Genomic DNA, 20,268 nt, shown 5'->3' with positions numbered 1-20,268 from the left:
CACTAACCTTTAAAAACCAGCAGCCAATACATTTACATGATATTTCTTGGTTAAAGTGAGAAAACACTTTAAATACAACTACAGTAATCAAGGGGACGCATAAACACCAACACAGTCAATGTGGAGGGACATTTCATTATATATTCATCTGCTACATGAAACAAATGCATCTACCAAGACCAGTGTTTCATAAAATTACCCTTAAAAACATCAACAAAAATATACCTTATAATCCCGTATTCCTTACAGTAACGTTTCAAGCAAGTTGTAATAAAACAGTAATAACACATGCAGATTAAAACACTAAAATATCCGTAGCTCAACACTGAAAAAGAAAAAACATTTTCAAGTCATGAATGGATGAAATCACACACGATTCAGCTGATGACAGTTCTGCTTCTTCAAAACGATGTCAGTCTCTCTTTTTAGATAAAAAAAGGGACAAAATTAAAATAAACATAACAGCTATGCATAAATTAGAGAGTGATTTCCTATCCACTGCATTTTTACTTTACTGTATTATACAGTCACTGTTTCTACACTCACTGTCCACTTTATCAGCTCCACTTACTGTATAGCTGCACTCTGTAGTTCTACAGTTACAGACTGTAGTCCATCTGTTTCTCTGATACTCTGTTACCCTGTTCTTCAGTGGTCAGGACCCCCATGGACCCTCACAGAGCAAGTACTATTTGGGTGGTGGGTCATTCTCAGCACTGCAGTGACACTGACGTGGTGGTGGTGTGTTGTGCTGGTATGAGTGGATCAGACACAGCAGTGCTGCTGGAGTTTTTAAACACCAGTGTCGCTGCTGGACTGAGAACCAACAACATCCAGCCAGCAGCGTCCTGTGACCACTGATGAAGGACTAGAGGATGACCAACACAAACTGTGCAGCAGCAGATGAGCTGTCGCCTCTGACTTTACATCTACAAGGTGGACCGACGAGGTAGGAGTGTCTAATAGAGTGGACAGTGAGTGGACACAGTGTTTAAAAACTCCAGCAGCACTGCTGTGTCTGATCCACTCATACCAGCACAACACACACTAACACACCACCACCACCACCATGTCAGTGTCACTGCAGTGCTGAGAATGATCCACCACCCAAATAGTACCTGCTCTGTGAGGGTCCATGGGGGTCCTGACCACTGAAGAACAGGGTAACAGAGTATCAGAGAAACAGATGGACTACAGTCTGTAACTGTAGAACTACAGAGTGCAGCTATACAGTAAGTGGAGCTGATAAGATGGACAGTGAGTGTAGAAACGAGGAGGTGCACCTGATGAAGTGCTCACTGAGTGTAACCGCCTCCTAAAAGCTCCCTCGTAAAAATCCATAAAAATAAAAAGGGGAATAAAAAGTGAGGACACATCTCTCCCACCCTCAAACATTCCTTCTCACGTCTGAAGAGGCAGAATTGGCCAGCCAGTCTCTCGTCAAGCGTCCTCCATTTCCACAAGGATCTCAAACGAAGAGGTCTCGGTTTCCTTCATGCTCTGTCTGAAGAGCTGAGCGTGCTGCCACGCCGCGTCTCCGTCCCCTCCGCTCAGCTCCGCTTCTACGACCAGTTCTGTGGATCCTGAGAAGCCGGCCAGTGAGTGCATTCCGCCATCTGCGAAAATAAGCCAGTGATGGTGCTTCTGAACAGGAGGATCATCTTTAACCAACATTAAACGTCTAGTCTATTTTATTTTATTCTAAAAGTGAAAATCGTCACAATGAAAACTTTCCAGGAGAAGAAAAACTCTATAAACCTTTAATGTAATTTTGGATTAAGTGACCCTTATTAGTCCCACAATGAGGAAACTTCACCTCTGAAATCTAACTGACCTGTGCAGTAAACCACCACACACACACACACACACACACACACACACTAACTAAGGGGCTGTAAGAACACGTGCCCGGAGTGGTGGGCAGCCCTATCCACAGCACCCGGGGAACTGTTGGGGGTTAGGCATCTTGCTCAAGGACACCTCAGTCACTTACTGTCGGCTCAGGCGATCGAACCGGCGACCTTCTGGTCGCAAGGCAGGTCCAACCTCCCTAACCTCCAACACACAACTGCCCAACGTGGATGAAGCCACGCTGGAGAACACCAGCATCGACCCCGCTACCTCTCGCATGCTGATCGAGCGCTCTACCCTTACAGAAGACCTCCCTGACCAAGAATCGAACAACACAAAGTCGGTAGTGAATAAGGCTGCATTTCCATGACCTCCTAAAAAAATCCACGGTCTGTAAAAACATGAAATTTGGAACAAGCTGACGAAGAAATCTTTAATGTTTAATCTGTAACTTCTCGTTGCTTTTTTCGGTTTTCTTTTTCAAACCTAGGCTATTTCACATTGCTGGAGCGTGGAGACAGAACCCATAACTGCTCAGCTGGTGGTTGGTTAGTGTAGTGGGTAACGCCTCTGCCTTCTACGCTGTAGACTGGGGTTCAATGCCCCGCCTGGGTAAACACCCTACACTATACCAATAAGAGTCCTTGGGCAAGACTCCTAACACCACCTTCGCCTACCTGTGGAAAAATGATCAAATTGTAAGTCGCTCTGGATAAGAGCGTCTGCTAAATGCCATAAATGTAAACGTAAATTCTCAGGAAATGTCATCAGCAGGCACCTTACACGCTTTTACTCTAGTGCTTTCATTTATGTTTTCATTTCTTCATTAGTCCACTGGTCCCGGCTCTGGTGACATCACAAGGCAAAATATTACCTAAAAAAAAAAAAAAAAACCTCCGGAATTTCCACAATTTTACCATCTAAATTTCCTTCGGGATCAATAAAGTATCCACCCATCCATCTATTTATCATTAACATTACATCTTTAACTCAAAGATACGTGTAGGTTCACTGGTGGCTCCGGATAGTAAATTTGTTTATATCTGTTGTAGACACACACTGCAACCTCTGGTTCCCATCACCACCACTGCAAAGAAATCGGACTCCACAGGGAACCATTTCACATCGTCACTTGAGTGATTTAAGGACCAAAGACACAGACGTTCCGAAAATTTGAAAAATTGGTGGCGTTCCCCTTCAATAGGTTTTCCAAGTAGCCCTGCTGAGCTGGCACTTAAATGACGGTAAATGAAGAAAACCAGAAGCAATTTTATAGCTACTTTTCTCTTATTGGACCGGACAAAGACATGCACGGATAAAACCAGGCTACAGGCTGTAATCTGCCCTCAATCTGAATGTGGAAACCCGCAAATCAGCCCATCAATACAGGAGTACCAGTGCGACGCTTCAGCGGAGCTACACAGTATTAAATCAGGGTGCTTTCTGGTGCCGAGTGATCTGTTCTGCAGTGCATTTGACAGCTATACCTCCAAGGAACTGTACGGTGGTCTGGGCAGAGCGCAAGCTCCAGCGCACTGTGCCAGAGTGGAAAGTCTGACTGATGGCTCTGACAGAGACCGCCTTGATCCTCAACCCCACGGGCGCGCACACAACCCTCCAGCACACTCGGCCTGAGGAAGAACCCTCCGTCCGCGCGAGGTAGACCTAAAACAGAGCACACGCTAACGTAAGAATGGAGAATGATTAGGGTCTGCACCGAGGCTTACCAGAAAACCTCTGAATGAACCCCTTCAGCTGAAGAAATGCCTAAAATCAAACAGACTGCAATGATCATCCTGGGAAATAGAGCCATTTCTAAATAGGCAATCAGGGAAATTCAAACTCGAAAGTGGAGATCTTAGTGAAAATGTACTGACAACGCATGCGCTAACGAACAGCCAATAACATTATTATTCATCATAAGTGGAGGAGATCAGAGAAACTAACCGTCTGCCAGTCGTGCTCTTCTTTCCTGAAGACGGACTCACTTTTCCACGCGCCCGTCTCCCAGCCTGGAATCTCCTCTTGGCCACTGTGCACTCGACAGTAACAGTCTTTGGTCACGTTATACTGCAGGTGGAACAGCTTCACCTGCCTCTCAGACTCCGTGGGGATGAACACAAACCCTGAGGCTTTCTGGAAGTACAAACGTAAAATATAATAAAAATACAAAATGTACACACAAGCTGTTAAAATGCTTCATCACGTAGAATCAATTTGGTTTCGGGTGAGTGCAAATGATTTAAAGATGCTAGTCCTGCACAACTTCACAGATTTAAAATAAGTAGTAAGACACCCGAGTAGAATAAAGAAATTTGAATGTAATAATTCTTAGAACTGATATTATTATTACTGTACAGCTGCACTCAGTAGTTCTACAGTTACAGACTGTAGTCCATCTGTTTCTCTGATACTCTGTTACCCTGTTCTTCAGTGGTCAGGACCCCCATGGACCCTCACAGAGCAGGTACTATTTGGGTGGTGGGTCATTCTCAGCACTGCAGTAACACTGACGTGATGGTGGTGTGTTAGTGTGTGTTGTGCTGCTGGAGTTTTTAAACACCTCAGTGTCGCTGCTGGACTGAGAATAGTCCACCAACCAAAAATATCCGGCCAACAGCGTCCTGTGGGCAGCGCCCTGTGGGTAGCGTCCTGTGGGTAGCGCCCTGTGGGTAGCGCCCTGTGGGTAGCGTCCTGTGGGCAGCATCCTGTGGGCAGCGTCCTGTGGGCAGTGTCCTGTGACCACTGATGAAGGACTAGAGGATGACCAACACAAACTGTGCAGCAGCAGATGAGCTGTCGTCTCTGACTCTACATCTACAAGGTGGACCGATGAGGTAGGAGCGTCTAATAGAGTGGACAGTGAGTGGACACAGTGTTTAAAAACTCCTGTGTCTGCTCCACTTGCACCAGCACAACACACACTAACCCACCACCACCACGTCAGTGTTACCCCAAATAGTACCTGCTCTGTGAGGGTCCATGGGGGTCCTGACCACTGAAGAACAGGGTAACAGAGCATCAGAGAAACAGATGGACTACAGTCTGTAACTGTAGATCTACAGAGTGAAACTATACAGTATTATTAATATCAGTTCTAAGAATTACTACACACCAAATTACAGAACATTTGGAGTTGTAATTAAGCAAGTGTAGAGTAATCAATGGGCAACTAATTTCAGACCATCTCCTATACGACCTACACCAGCTTCCCTTACCTCTTCAGAACCAGAAGCACCAGTCTCTCCACGAGCAGCCCTCCAGGCCAGGGACCCTGAGATACGACCTCCAAGCTCGCCTGGTTCGGGGCTCTTAGGGGAGATAAACTCCACCAGCTCCACAACTAACCTCTCCAGGAGCTCCCGCTTCCTCTCAGCACTCAGAGCCTGCTGCCTCTGTGCACACACAATCCACACCAGTCATCCTCCATATGATATTAGAACAGCAGGTTATCAAAAAATTACATTTACACAGCATTCATCAAAACCCCAAACCAGGATTCGACCAGCCAAGGCATGTTTGGTCCTTGCTAGTAAAACATAATAGAAGCCTGTAGCCCACAAATGAGCATCAGGCGACAAAAGTATAGAGAAAATTTCACATTTACAATAAATAACAAGTTAAAATAAATAAAAATAGCAATAAACAACAATTCCACCAAGACATATATATGGTACTGTTGCAAAGCAGCCACAAAGCGTTAAAGGAGGGCACAAACTCATTAAATAAGGTAAATCAAGATAAGACAGATCAGGTAGAACTTCATCCATCCCAGAGTTTCTTATGGTCCATTCATCATAAAATTTATACACAGTGTAAAGGACAACAGGTATTTTCAAATCATGTCAAAAACTGAAAAACATAAAAAATGGACATACGAGGTTTTCCTCCGACAACAGCGATAACAGCCCAGCAGGGTTTTAGTGAGCTGGTACATTAATACAGAACTTAGTCATTGTGAGGTGGTCATAGAGGCACATATTGAACATACACTATATTTCCAAAAGTATTCAGTCACCCATCCAAATCATCAGGTGTTCCAATCACTTCCATGAGTAACTAGGTAAATGTAATTCATTACTGTACTGTACTTAAGTAGCTTTTTTTTGTGTGTATCTGTATTTCTACTGAAGTTTCTCCGTTCTGGGCGTCTTTTTCCTTTCACTCCACTACATTTCAGAGTCTAATATCCGACTTTTTCCTCCTACATTTTGAGAAATCTGTCGTTCCTTTTGGTTTCTGTGTGTATAAAAACGTAACATGTCAAAACGAAAGAAGCGCAAAGCCAGAGCACCAATCAGGGCCCAGCGGTCACTTTGTTTAGAGCTGGTTTTGACCTGTTGGTCATACCGACCCAGTGCAGCACGCGGTTCAACGTCAGCGCAGCAGCGTAAAACTTTGGGAGAGTCTGTTCAACATAAATGATGAACTAACCTAACTTTGTGTAAATAGAGCTCAATATAGAAATATGTCCACATATGCAGTCGAGACTGACGCGGCTTTTTTCTGAATTTCTACAAACACCATTTCATTTTATAGTAAATGAGTTTGGGCTGGTTTATGTTTATGAACAGACGCCTACAGATCAACACAGTAAAGGAGCTCATCTGTGATCCTGAGTTTAAAGCCAGTTTTTATTCAACTTAAACTTGGAACTAAGTTGTAAATAAATCTGAAACTGAAACTTTGCTTGTGTGTAAAAAGTGATTTCAGAGCCACTCGGTTCTCCCTGATGGAAACTGTTTACCTTCAGTGTTTTGTGCTTCTGATCATTTTAATAGACGTCAGCGTCACTAATTAATGACGTTCTATTAAAAGACTGGTTTACCAAGAGAGACGCTGGAGGACTTTCACCTGAAATGAGTTCATGAAGCCAGTCTGGTTATAAAAATGATAACAGGACATCAGAGCCAGAATTACTCTTTTAGTACTTTTACTTTATACTTAAGTACATTTGAAGGCAAATACTTTAGTACTTTTACTCAAGTTGGAGGTCTAAAGGGAGGAACTTCTACTTTTACTGGAGTGATATTTTACCTTGGGGGTCTCGACTTTAACTCAAGTACATGATTTGTGAACTTCATCCAATCACTGCTTACCACTGCATTTAGTCCATTGATAGTGTGCAGCAACCATGTTTCTTTAACCTGTGTACGTCTGGAGAGCACTTCCTGATGCTTACAGGAGTACCTCCACGTCACATCCACCACCTGCAAAAATAAATAAATATAAATAAAATGTTTTCTTAGACCACAATCTTGCCTCACATTGCCCTGCATGTATTTAAAAATGTTTTAAACCTAAAACTTTATCACAAAACTACTGTAAAACATTCGTATTTGTAACCTTTGGTCTTAGAACTTTGAGGTAGCTTTTAGAACCACTAAACAATTAGTTTCCTATCACTATTGTCTGTGTTTACATGCAAAGACTTTTACAAGCCCGACTGAATACATTTTGATAAAGACTGAGGTGTTTATTCTCACTCTACTCAATAATCTGACAGAAAATCTCAGTTTACATGCTCACTACAAGTCATCCGATCCAAAATTACACGCATGTGCAGAGAACCGCTTAGTGTAGACGTTACCATGACAACCAGCATCACGTGAGGCCAGTCAGAGTGAGATGAGCAGCAGTGAGCAGTGATTGTGTTTTTAGCTGCTTTAAAATGACGTCAGACTCAGGAAAACGTCCTTCACATGTCCTTATTAAAGAAGGCCGAGAGGAAGACGTCGTGCTCTGAGACGCATAAGCTGGACGTCCGTCCCACCGCCGTCTTTTAAAGATCAGAGCATGAACTTCGTCTCCTCTGCAGACCAGTTTCTGCTCCGCCGTGGTGAACAGTATAAACTCTCACTGTGACGCGACGCACATGCAGAACGGACTTAAACTTTCCGATAGGGAATGTAATCGGATACAGACGTTTACACGGATATTATTCTTCTATTTAACGGGTTATTTACAGGATTACTCACCTTGTTAAACGGCCTCAACTGGACTAGACTATTCCAAATGAGGTGTTTACAAGAACGGATTCTATTCTGATTGAGATATTAGTCGGATTATTAATGGATTATAAGGCTGCATGTAAACGTGGCTGCTGTTGTGAAGAATACTAACTCGAGTTTCCAGAGAAACCACTCTGGATGACTGTTTACATCTTAGTCCTGGTTGGCCAGAGTTGAAATTTCTGCCTCATTAAATACACCCGATTCAACCCAATCTCTGCAGATCTGTGGCTCGCCAGGAACCGAGTCCGACCCCCACCCCGATGTACAGGATGTATATGCTGTTTGTTCGTACCTGATCTTTGGAGAAAGCGAAAATGTAGGAAAGCTTCTTGCCCCACCCTTCTTCATACAGCAGAGGCTTATCACAGACATTCTCACAGGGATCGCAGTGCAGCCAGCGACGCTGTGACTGAGAGTACACCTCCGTCCACACATGGTCTAAAACCAACACAGACAAGGCTGAGCAATGTGACCTCACACTACACATAACTTACACATAAGCATACACTGATCTTGTGGTTAGTGTCCTGTGGGCAGCGTCCTGTGACCACTGATGAAGGACTAGAGGATGACCAACACAAACTGTGCAGCAGCAGATGAGCTGTCGTCTCTGACTTTACATCTACAAGGTGGACCGACAAGGTAGGAGTGTCTAATAGAGTGGACAGTGAGTGGACACAGTGTTTAAAACCCCAGCAGCACTGCTGTGTCTGATCCACTCAGACCAGCGCAACACACACTAACACACCACCACCACGTCAGTGTTACTGCAGTGCTGAGAATGATCAACCACCCAAATAGTACCTGCTCTGTGAGGGTCCATGGGGGTCCTGACCACTGAAGAACAGGGTAAGAGAGTATCAGAGAAACAGATGGACTACAGTCTGTAACTGTAGAACTACAGAGTGCAGCTATACGGTCAGTGGAGCTGATAAACTGGACAGTGAGGGTAGAAACAAGGAGGTGGTCAGAATGTTACGCCTGATCGGTGTCTATATCATATTGTTCTGAATACCTGTGCAGTCCCAGATGTACCTGGCCTCCAGGCCCATCGCTCGGCAGCACAGGGTGAAACAATTAGCCCATTCTCCACAGCGCCCCCTTCTGGTCTCAAGCAGTTTCTCAGGATTATTGTACCTAAACATAAAGGAATATGGGAATAAAAAAGCGGTATGTATAAGAAAGGCTGCAAAACACACACTTCGCAATAACGCAATTACAAGATGATCTATAAACACTCAGGCTGATGCTCTGTCACATGTTACTATGTTTCCATGAGTATTAATGGTGAATATTAGGCTGATAAATCAGGCGTGTGCACAGATAGTCCCCAGGGGGCGCCCTCTGCCCCTTTGCCCTCAGACTGTCAGAGCCGGTTTATGAGGAGCCTGGCCTCTTCCTATTTCCCCCGTTATATTAAAAACAGGACTGCAAAACGCCAGAGGGCGCCTGCGAGCAAGTCTTCAATGAATGGGGCGAATGGAGCCAAACAGACAAAAACAATTATAGTTTATTTCAAAATATCTCCCAGAACTTTCTTTTAATTTCAGAAAAACAGAAGGATGTATTTTACTTAAAAAAAACAGCAAAGAAGTGAACTGTTTGTTTCCTTTTTTCTAGAGCAAACAGGTTTTGAGCAGAGGGACCCCAACATTACAGCTACCGATTGCTGATTGGTTGGCAAGCAGAGTAGCTCATCGAATGGTCACGCTCACTGACATCATTAAAGTACACAAGGCACCCATTTAAACTCCTATAACTTGAGTTTAAAAGCTCTTAAAAATATAACGGCAGTGTTAAGATGTTTCATGATACTCTGTGTTCAGGTAATGAATGTGTTCTTTTTCATTAAAAATGTTTCAGCATTTATAAACTATGATTTTGCTCAAATGCTCCACATGAACCCATTCATTTTGGACTCTTTTTGGAGCGCCCTCTAGTGTTTAAGAAACCCAGAATACATTACAGAGTGATAATTCTCCTCTCTACAAGTTCTCTGGTACATTTGTCTTCTCTTGCACTTTCACATGGCCACTCTTCACATTCGACTCGGCACAGTTTGGCTCAGTCTTGTCTGGGAACAGACCTTGTGACTCAGCCCAGGTTCCACGAGCTTTATAGCTCTTGAGCGCCACCTCTGGAGTAATACAGCCACCTAGAGAGATTTCATCACAGTAATTTTGACCGGTCATGTGTGCACGCGCCACCACATCCCTCATAACGGACTTCACGAACACGTTACCTTGGGAATCTGGTGGAGAGGTGGCAGGCGTTACAGTAGTGATTCTCAACACGGCCAGCGTCCCATCGCAGGTCATCCGCAGAGGGCGACAGGGAGCCGGAGGACTGCGTTGAACCCCCGCACTGGCTGCACGGCAGACTGTCCACCCAGGAGAAAAACTCTCCTTTAAACCACTGCAACAGCTCCAACATCAGCATGTCCTCCTCAGCGAGATTACACTCTAGACACAGGAAGGAAAACAGCAAGAAAACAAGGTAATTATACTGGATCACTGAGGAAGTCAAGAGGAACTATCATCCCTTCCATTTGCAAGTAAACAGTGGAACGAAATGAGATTCTTCAAGGACCTCGCGTGACATAAAAGACGGTCAGTGTTTGCTGGACCATGCAGCACAAACACAGACTATATTGTTGCAATTAAAGGGCCCATCTCCTACATTTTCGTGAATTTTATTTATACCCCCCTGAGCTCCACTTATAACACTTGTGAGGTCTTATGTACCAAAATCAGTCATAATACACAGATCAGGCAAAACATCATGACCACCTCCATGTTTCTACACTCATTGTCCAGTTTATCAGCTCCACTTACTGTATAGCTGCACTCTGTAGTTCTACAGTTACAGACTGTAGTCCATCTGTTTCTCTGATACTCTGTTACCCTGTTCTTCAGTGGTCAGGACCCCCATGGACCCTCACAGAGCAGGTACTGTTTGGGTGGTAGAGTTTATGCACAAACTGTGCAGCAGCAGATGAGCTGTCGTCTCTGACTTCACATCTACAAGGTGGACCGACGAGGTAGGAGTGTCTAACAGAGTGGACAGTGAGTGGACACAGTGTTTTTGTGGACACAGCAACAGACGGTGTTTACTGACAATAGTTTCTCAAAGTACTTTTAAGCCCACGGGGTTAAAGTTACAGGCATTCAGTTGAGGTTTTCAGCCTTTTCCTTTACGCACAGAGATTTCTCTGGAATATTTTCTCATTATTATGAACCTTAAAACACCAAAAATCCTTTTTAAACCACTTTTTAAACTTTTGGATTTCTTGCTGATGATTTTTCTGGGAAATTCGTGAGCCTCAGGTCATCCTTACTCACAAAGAACTCTCCTATCCTAGATGCTCTTTTTATATCCAAGCATTGCACCATCTTAAACTGTTCCTGTCGGTCACGATTGGCCCCTCCCAGTCCTGTCCATGTGCGTTTGTTTTGGTTTTCAAGTCCTGCCTACTTTGTTTACTCTGCCCCTGATTGTTTTCACCTGTCCCTCGTCTTCCCAGTGTGTATTTAAGCCCTGTGTTTGCCCTTTATTTTTCGCTGGTCTTTGTATCGGTCACCATTCGCCAGACGTGTCTGATCTTCAGAGTCGGACCAAATCAGACTGAGCCGTAAAACTGACCCAATATCAGGTTCAGCTCAGTTTGGTCAGTTTTTCCAGATTAGTATTAATGTTGTTTTGTTCCAGCCGGTCTGTAAAGCTTCTTACTGCCCGTTTAGTTTGTTGAATGGTGTTGGGTTCATTTCTGGCTGATTCCAGGTTGTTCAGCTGTTCTTCTGACGGACCAAATCGGCTGTCGGTCAGAAGTGATCTTAACAGTGTCCGTTTTCTGTTCGTGGCAAAGTAAGAAGTAAAAATTATCAAATGCCTTGAGTGTCTCCTACAGCTGTCAAAGTTGTTGCTTAGCAACGGCATCTAAGCGGAGTGATGGTCTTAGTGAAAAAACACTTCTCAACCAATCAGCTCACGTGGCCAGAACTGACCGCTGTATAATTTACAGTATATTTTAGACGAAAATGGCTCTTGAGCAGGACAGTCAGAAAACAGACAGCAGAGGAACCAAACTAACTTCTTTCAGACCAGAAATACCAGTTAGGTAGGTGAATCAGGAAAACGTGTCATGTAGAAGCCACTACCGAAGTTGGAATTACCTTCTCAAAGCAATGGTCAGGGGTTGGCAGGCACCATTAGGACCTGATGTAGATTTTTAACACAAAATCCATTCATTCCACAAACAGGACTCAAACCAGTAACCCACTGAGCCACTGGCAAATTCCAGGACAAAGGAAATCTCTAATCAACCAAATCAGTTTTTCCTTTGTGTATGCATGAGTGTTCAGGGCTCCAGTCCATGAACTGAAACTCCAGACCTGGCTCGACTATGTTGGCACATGCAGCAATGACCTGACCCGTGAAGGACATCGGAAACAGCATGTTTTACATGTAATGTAAATTTAATGTTTGGTTGAGGTCTTTTCACACCAGGTTGATCTTTAACTGGGAAAAGTGAATGCGATATTTAACCTAGTGTGGTGTTCAGGTCTGTGCGACCAATTTTTAATGTTTACCAAAAGAAAAAATGCTGGGATTTATTATTATTTCAGCCTCAGATTCTTGGTCTTTGCTCATTTTCTGTGAAGAAAATATAAAATAGCCAATTTTCAGTGTCTTCACTCTGTTCACCCCCCCACACATTTATATTACACTCAGACCAGCGCAACACACACTAACACACCACCACCACGTCAGTGTTACTGCAGTGCTGAGAATGACCCACCACCCAAATAGCACCTGCACTGTGAGGGTCCATGGGGGTCCTGACCACTGAAGAACAGGGTAACAGAGTATCAGAGAAACAGATGGACTACAGTCTGTAACTGTAGAACTACAGAGTGCAGCTATACAGTAAGTGGAGCTGATAAAGTGGACAGTGAGCGTAGAAACAAGGAGGTGGTCAGAACATCATGCCTGGTTGGTGTAACATCTCAATACTTGCATTTTGCATCAAGTTTTTTTTTTTTTTGGTCTGTACCAAAAAAATACGTTACAGCTGTGTCGCCCCCCCTCAGGCGCAAATGGAAACTGCCGTAGATATAATGAATGTTACTCTAAAATAACCCTACTGATATTTATTGGTTTCGATTTGTCGTTTTCTCAAAATCGCTTATTGTCCCAGCCTTGGTTACAAATAATGTGTCAAAGTCTTACTTGGATCTGCGTTCCTGGCCTGCTGCAGTCGTTCTCTAGCTCTGGAGCAGAGCTGTCCCCGGGGTAAACAGCTCAGAGCTTTCCGCTGAAGTTCAGGGCTCTCGTACGTCATCACGTGCTGAAAGTTTGACTGCAGGGTCCTCAGGAAAGACATGCTGCTCTGCTACGATACCAGAACACACAAAAAAAACAAGATATAATATGTTAGTGTAGTCAAACTCGCTCCTGTACACTGTACGCCTGCATGGCACTGTGGCATCTATTCACCGCGTTAGTACTGTGCCCTGAATCTCTTTCTATTGCCAATTATAAGAATAAAAAAGACAGCTTTCTGCAAGAGGAGTGCGCCACTCTGTGTACTGATGAAGTTGTGAAATCAAGCAAAGTTATCATAATAATCCTAATAAGATCTATATCCATTATTACGCCATTTCAGTCTGTTACAGTACGATGACCTATTACAGACTTTACTACAGAAGCTCTTAAACTCTGCCATTTTTCCCCTTAACGATGTAGAACTGAGCTTTTTCTATGAGCCATCTCTCCAATAATGCCTGTTCCAGCTTTACGGCACTTCAAGTTCCTTTATCATATCGTAGAACATGTTGGCCAAACGGCAAATGGTTCCTAACGAGTGTGTTTACATGCACTCAATAATCCAATCAAGATTTCTGCAGTTATCTTATTCAAATGGTCGTGTAAACAGCACACTCCGGTTTCTTAGATCAGAGTAAGGTTTAGAAATCTGATTAAGAGGCTGGATTTTAGCTCAGTAATCAGGTTTCTCAGTGCTGTGAACTCTTACTCTGATTTCTTTCAGATTTGTCAGCGCTGTGAACTCTTACTCTGATTTCTTTCAGGTTTCTCAGTGCTGTGAGCTCTTACTCTGATTTCTTTCAGATTTGTCAGCGCTGTGAACTCTTACTCTGATTTCTTTCAGGTTTCTCAGTGCTGTGAGCTCTTACTCTGATTTCTTTCAGATTTCTCAGTGCTGTGAACTCTTACTCTGATTTCTTTCAGGTTTCTCAGTGCTGTGAGCTCTTACTCTGATTTCTTTCACGTTTCTCAGCGCTGTGAACTCTTACTCTGATTTCTTTCAGATTTCTCAGCGCTGTGAACTCTTACTCTGATTTCTTTCAGATTTCTCAGTGCTGTGAGCTCTTACTCTGATTTCTTTCAGGTTTCTCAGTGCTGTGAACTCTTACTCTGATTTCTTTCAGGTTTCTCAGTGCTGTGAACTCTTACTCTGATTTCTTTCAGGTTTCTCAGTGCTGTGAGCTCTTATTCTGATTTCTTTCAGATTTCTCAGCGCTGTGAGCTCTTACTCTGATTTCTTTCAGATTTCTCAGTGCTGTGAACTCTTACTCTGATTTCTTTCAGATTTCTCAGTGCTGTGAACTCTTACTCTGATTTCTTTCAGATTTCTCAGTGCTGTGAGCTCTTACTCTGATTTCTTTCAGATTTCTCAGTGCTGTGAGCTCTTATTCTGATTTCTTTCAGATTTCTCAGCGCTGTGAACTCTTACTCTGATTTCTTTCAGATTTCTCAGTGCTGTGAGCTCTTACTCTGATTTCTTTCAGGTTTCTCATTGCTGTGAACTCTTACTCTGATTTCTTTCAGATTTCTCAGTGCTGTGAACTCTTACTCTGATTTCTTTCTGATTTCTCAGTGCTGTGAACTCTTACTCTGATTTCTTTCAGGTTTCTCAGGGCTGTGAACTCTTACTCTGATTTCTTTCAGATTTCCCAGTGCTGTGAACTCTTACTCTGATTTCTTTCAGATTTCTCAGTGCTGTGAACTCTTACTCTGATTTCTTTCAGGTTTCTCAGTGCTGTGAACTCTTACTCTGATTTCTTTCGGGTTTTTCAGTCTGAGCATGTGCGAAAACAGACAGCGATACCAGAAATAAGTGAGGAGTGTCACCGTATGACGCAGCAAAACACTTCTGGAGTGACACTGAAACCAAAAACATGCTTGATGACATGAAGGACTTACATATTCTTCATCTTCTAGATGTTCATATTTTCAGATAAAGTGGTGTTTAAAAAAAGCCGTTTATTGGCTGTTTGCACAGCAGAAATCTGATTACTGTCTGATTCACGTAAACCTGGAGTTTCCCCATTATCTGATTACTCAAGTGCAGGTAAACGTGTTGATCAGATTACTGACAAAATCAGTGTTCCTGGACAACAAGTTTAATAATAATAATAAGGCAGGCTTTACATCATGAAACTAGCGTGCAACTAGTTGCATGGTGCGTGTTGCCTGGAACCTGATTTCCATGCAATTAAACAGTTACACAAAGCAATTTAAAAAACAAGTAGCAGAAGTTCAAATGGCTTGAGCATCTCCTACAGCTGTCAGAGTCGTTGCTTAGCAACGGCATCTCAGCAGAGTGATAGTGTTTGTGAAAAATCTGTGATGTTATGGTGAAACGCCTCTCAGACGCCTCTTAGAAATATAAATTTGTATTTTTCTGAGCCAAACCGACCTGTGTAGTATATCAATGGAGCTCGATAAAGTCATGAAGTAGAATTTACAAGAATTTAGTAAATCAGAAGTTAAGATTATTTTTAAGAATTCTAAGACTCTTATTTTTTAGATGTGTTTCATGAATTTTGTTTTGTTTATTTTTCTGTAAAAAGCACCTTGAGTTGACATTGTCATGAAACTGTCCATCTGAACATCTGATCACCTATAAATATATGTATTGTTACACTCCTAAAACAATTAGAAATAAACAAATAGTTTCTAAAGCATTTTTTTTAAATTAATGACTTTGACACCAAACAATCTTTATGCAGTCCTGCGTGTACCACATATGTAACAATATTCAATTTCAACTCCTCAGTAACCTCGTAATTCCAAAGACCATCGGGGTCAGGACATTAGAACTATCTGTAAATCTGAATTAATCAAACAATAAATAATATATTCTTACCAAAGACTGTCGTTGTGTTGCTGGTTGTGCAGCAGGCTGTGCAGCAGGCCGTGCAGCAGGCCGTGCAGCAGGCCGTGCAGCAGGCCGTGCAGCAGGCCGTGCAGCAGGCCGTGCAGCAGGCTGTGCAGCAGGCTGTGCAGCAGGCTGTGTTGACTGTTGGGGTGCTGATGCCTGGGCAGAGGTAGGAGAGGCAGGAGAAACCGAGGCAGGGTTAGCGCTCTGAGGGTTTGGTGTGCGCTGGCCTGTCCCAAGCCTCTGGTCTCTCTCCGCAGCGATAGACTCTCGCACTCGCCTCAGCTGATCTACCGACGCTGACTTGGGGAACACCAGGTGCGTCTCGGCCTGACAGCAACAACAAGGTGACGAGAGGAGAATTCAAGTTTACGTCATCGTGAAATATCAAAGACACAACATCTCAAACTCAGGAAAGCCTTTTAGAGTCATCCAGAGTGGTTTGGTGTGAAATGGTTGATTGTAGAGACTCAGGTGTCTTTAGTGGTGGTGATGGGAACCAGGGGTCACCATGACTACAACACAAATATGGACATTTTATTCACTATCCAGAACCACCAGTGAACCTACATGAGTTTATACAGAATGTTGATGATGGGAAAATAGTGGAAAATCTGGAATAATGAGTTTTTCTTTGGATATTGTTTTGCCACCACTCTGCATGTAAAAGAACATGTTTTAGGCCAACAGCTCATTGCACAACTATCATTAAACACAGAGTGTATTTAAATGCACTCAGTAATCCGATCAATTCGTTTACCTGCACTTGAGTAATCAGATAATGGGGAAACTCCAGGTCTACAGGAGTCAGACAGTAATCAGATAATGGGGAAACTCTGATCTACTGGGATTTTCACGCACAACCATCTCTAGGGTTTACAGAGAGCGGTCCGAAAAAGAGGAAACATCCAGTGAGCGGTCAGTTGTGTGGACGAAAATGCCTTGTCGATGTGAGAGGTCAGAGGAGAACGGGCAGACTGGTTCCAGATGATAGAAAGGTACCAGGAACTCAAATAACCAACCAGAATCTCTGAGGAACGTTTCCAACACCTTGTTGAAAGTCTGACGCGAAGAAGACGTCTGGTTCCTATCACCACCACTGTGAACAGTTCTGACCGTAGGTTTCAAATGATTAACCATTAGGCCTGCATGACCTCTATTAAGTCTGGTCTTGGATTAAACAGCATTCCCACTGATGATTCATTCCAAAACTGGTTTAAAGGGGAATTCCACCATTTCTTTACATTTTCGCATAATTAAATAACGAATGTGTACACAAGGTCATTCAGAGCGGTTTGGTGTAAAACGTTCTGCTCTAGAGAAATTCACTGAGTCAGAGCTGTTCACAGTGGTGGTGATAGGAACCAGACGTCCACCTCTAAAAGTTATGAATTCACTGCCTGACGACTGAGACGCTGTTTCACAAAAGCTTTGGCCCAAAACATGTGGTTAAAATCCATTCACTGGTTCTCTGGTGGTTCTGGATAGTAAATTAAAGTGTCTATATCTGTGTTGTAGTCATGGCGACGCCTGGTTCCCATCACCACCACTGTGAAGACATCTCTACAATGAACGATTTTGCATCCAACTGATCTGGACGGCTTTGTTTACATATTACGCATTAATTTATGCAGAAATGTTGAAAAGTGGGAGCAGGTCTGCAGCCAGACTCCACCCCCATAGTAATCTCAGTCTAATATATAAACAGAACGTTTTACCTTTTTTCACAGTTATCATAAGTTTAAATCATTAGAGTTGCTTTTTTTTTGGAACTACTGCTAGTAAATGCTGAATTAAACCCAGACTTGACTTTGCTGCCTCAAATATTTACTATGAAGGTCGCATTTTGCATTCATTTAAATCAAGCAAGCTATTGAGAGAAACTCAGATACCTCCTCAAAGCCCATTTCAAAGAGGCACTCAACGGCTCCTTTTACAGGGAGCAGCTTGGTGGAGAAGGTCGGGTTGCCTATGCGGATGGATCTGTACTTCTCCTCATTGGGATTCCTGTGGAGAGATAAACACATGCATGCACACAGGTTTGAGTCAGGATTGGTGAGGAAGCAGTCACGCAGAATAAGGGTCCCAACTCTATCAGTACTGCCTGAACTGAAGACATTCTGAGCTAGCTAACTCAAAGAGGAACTCCACCCAGTTTTAAAAACATCTACATGATTAAATCATTAAGATCAGGGGTCAGAGGCCGAATGGGCTGATTGGGAAACTCTCTGTTCACAGTGGTGCTGATAGGAACCAGATGTCTGAAAAGTTTAACGCCTCTAAAAGCTCCCCTATGCAAAAGCCATTACACTAAAGGCTTATGAATACACTGCTGGTTGCCTAAAACATCGTTTTACGATAGCTTTGATTCAAGCTTTTGGCCTAAAACTCTCCATCCATCCAAGAAATCCATTTATGGTGGTACGCTGAGGTCGCGGTAAGGCTAAATATCCAATTTAACAATATTTTATCATGATTATCATTACGCATAAACATGCAGGAGACACAAGTAGTTTTAGGGGTGGGCAATATGGCAAAAAGATTATGCCACATTTTTATAATTTGGACGATACCGACAGGTGGGTTCAGCGGTCAATTCGCATTGTAAACAAAGTGGCTATTTTTGTGCTCTGGTCATGGTGACCCCTGGTTCCCATCACCACCACTGTAAAGAAACCAGTCTCTACAATCAACCACTTCACACCAAACCACTCTGAATGACTCTGTTTACATCTCAACCACTGAATAATGCAGAAATGATTATATATTAGTTCCCTTTTAACGCCCATGCAAACATATATGACACATGCTATATGTGAATATAGCACCAGAAAGGGGTTCTGCTATTGTTTCAATTGCCTGACATCCCTTTTGGTGCTACACAGAACCATTTCCAAAAAAAAAGGTTCCATATAGAAGCGTGTACAACCACAGGTGTAAAATTCAGGTCCAGAGAATAAAACTCCATCCCAGGATTTTGTTCCAACAGGCTGGCTTCTCTAGTTAGACCACACCGCCACCAGCGCTGTCCAGGCAGTTGGATCAAAATCCTGGGACGGATTTTTTAACTTTCTGGACCTGAATTTTACACCTTTATGTACAACACATTTTTATCCCGTTCCACCTTAAGTGGTGCATCGGTTACATTCTGGCGCCTCAGAATTTAACTGCCGCGTAATTTAAGGTGGAACGGGAAACTGAAAGAAGAAGCCACCTTTAGTCTCTCAGACCCGTCTACGCTGATGGTGACGGTGCATTTGTCTGTCTTGTTACCGGTCACTTCGCAGCGGGTAATAATACAACCAGAAGGTCCCACCGCAACAACATTACCTCAGGATATTGTCCGCATACGTTAGCAGCAATTTTGACACATCCAAAAACACGTCGTTTGTATTTTCACACAGCGCAGAAACCCCTTCAAATCCAGCCATTATTCACACCGAAGTTGTTGACACTCAGTCCAAACACACAAAATAAAAGTCCCGGTAATGCCTCACAGCTCAACCGACTGCGGTAACGCCGCTAAGAAAAGCTTTTATTTTGTAGCTTGTAAACATTTGGATGATTATTGGATGTCAAATTATTATCACTCTTAGAGAAATATAATAAAAATAATAATAATAAGAGACCTGTGCATATAATAATAATTATATGAAAAAAAGCTGTTTACTGCCAGTTTTCTATTTAAGTACGACCTTATTTGCTAATACGCTCATTTAAATTTATATGTCGCTTCTCTATTCTTTTCTTTTCTTTCCTTCATATTTTCTTCCCTTTTTTTCTTTTTTCCCCTATTGTATCCCTTTCTTATTGGATTTGTAAACCTGTGATCCATACATGGCTTCCTTCAAAATAAAAAATATTTATTTATTATTATTATTATTATTATTTTACCATAACTGGTTTGCATTTAAAACATTCCTAGTTCGAGACAGTCGATTGGGGAAGCTTATGAATAGCCAGTCAAAATAAAAGTCCGTATTTACAAACGACTGACCTACTCGCTCCATTCGCTGATAACTTTAACAAAACTGTGTTTTTCTCTGAACTGCCAATAAAAGTCCCTCAGAGTGACGTGTTGCGCAGATCCCAGACGTGTCCTTGCGTTGGAAAGGCCGATTCTAGACCTGTTGTGTGGACCTTTAATTCTATTAATAGTTCTATTAACATATAAAGTTTGTATCTCTAAAAAAAAAACTTTATGAATAAAGGATGTAATAA

The 20,268-nt window shown here is 42.8% G+C and overlaps 1 protein-coding gene across 1 annotated transcript; it reads right to left on the bottom strand.

Moving 5' to 3' along the window:
* Positions 1–1,203: 1,203 nt before the first annotated feature.
* On the bottom strand, positions 1,204–19,520 carry ngly1 (N-glycanase 1). Its single transcript, XM_017681607.2, has 12 exons — positions 19,378–19,520; positions 17,940–18,054; positions 16,036–16,377; positions 13,095–13,257; positions 10,108–10,327; positions 8,881–9,002; positions 8,158–8,303; positions 6,951–7,061; positions 5,070–5,246; positions 3,799–3,987; positions 3,339–3,516; positions 1,204–1,616 (listed from the first exon to the last, which is right to left on the bottom strand). The coding sequence occupies exons 1-12, from the start codon at positions 19,476–19,478 to the stop codon at positions 1,441–1,443; spliced, it is 2,040 nt and encodes a 679-aa protein (XP_017537096.2). The 5' UTR covers positions 19,479–19,520; the 3' UTR covers positions 1,204–1,440.
* Positions 19,521–20,268: the final 748 nt, after the last annotated feature.

The sequence above is a fragment of the Pygocentrus nattereri genome, chromosome 1 (genome assembly GCF_015220715.1).
Source record: "Pygocentrus nattereri isolate fPygNat1 chromosome 1, fPygNat1.pri, whole genome shotgun sequence".
Lineage (NCBI taxonomy): Eukaryota > Metazoa > Chordata > Actinopteri > Characiformes > Serrasalmidae > Pygocentrus > Pygocentrus nattereri.
Note: the sequence above shows the minus strand (reverse complement) of the source record. Positions and strands in the feature narration are given on the sequence as shown.

Excerpts from the sequence above, each read along its gene's own strand:
- ngly1 (XM_017681607.2), bottom strand. The coding sequence starts at position 19,478 with ATGGCTGGATTTGAAGGGGTTTCTGCGCTGTGTGAAAATACAAACGAC. Across the intron at positions 7,062-8,157 it reads TCGCTTTCTCCAAAGATCAG|GTGGTGGATGTGACGTGGAG; the intron begins GTACGAACAAAC and ends TTATTTTTGCAG. Across the intron at positions 5,247-6,950 it reads TCAATGGACTAAATGCAGTG|AGGCAGCAGGCTCTGAGTGC; the intron begins GTAAGCAGTGAT and ends GTGTGTGCACAG.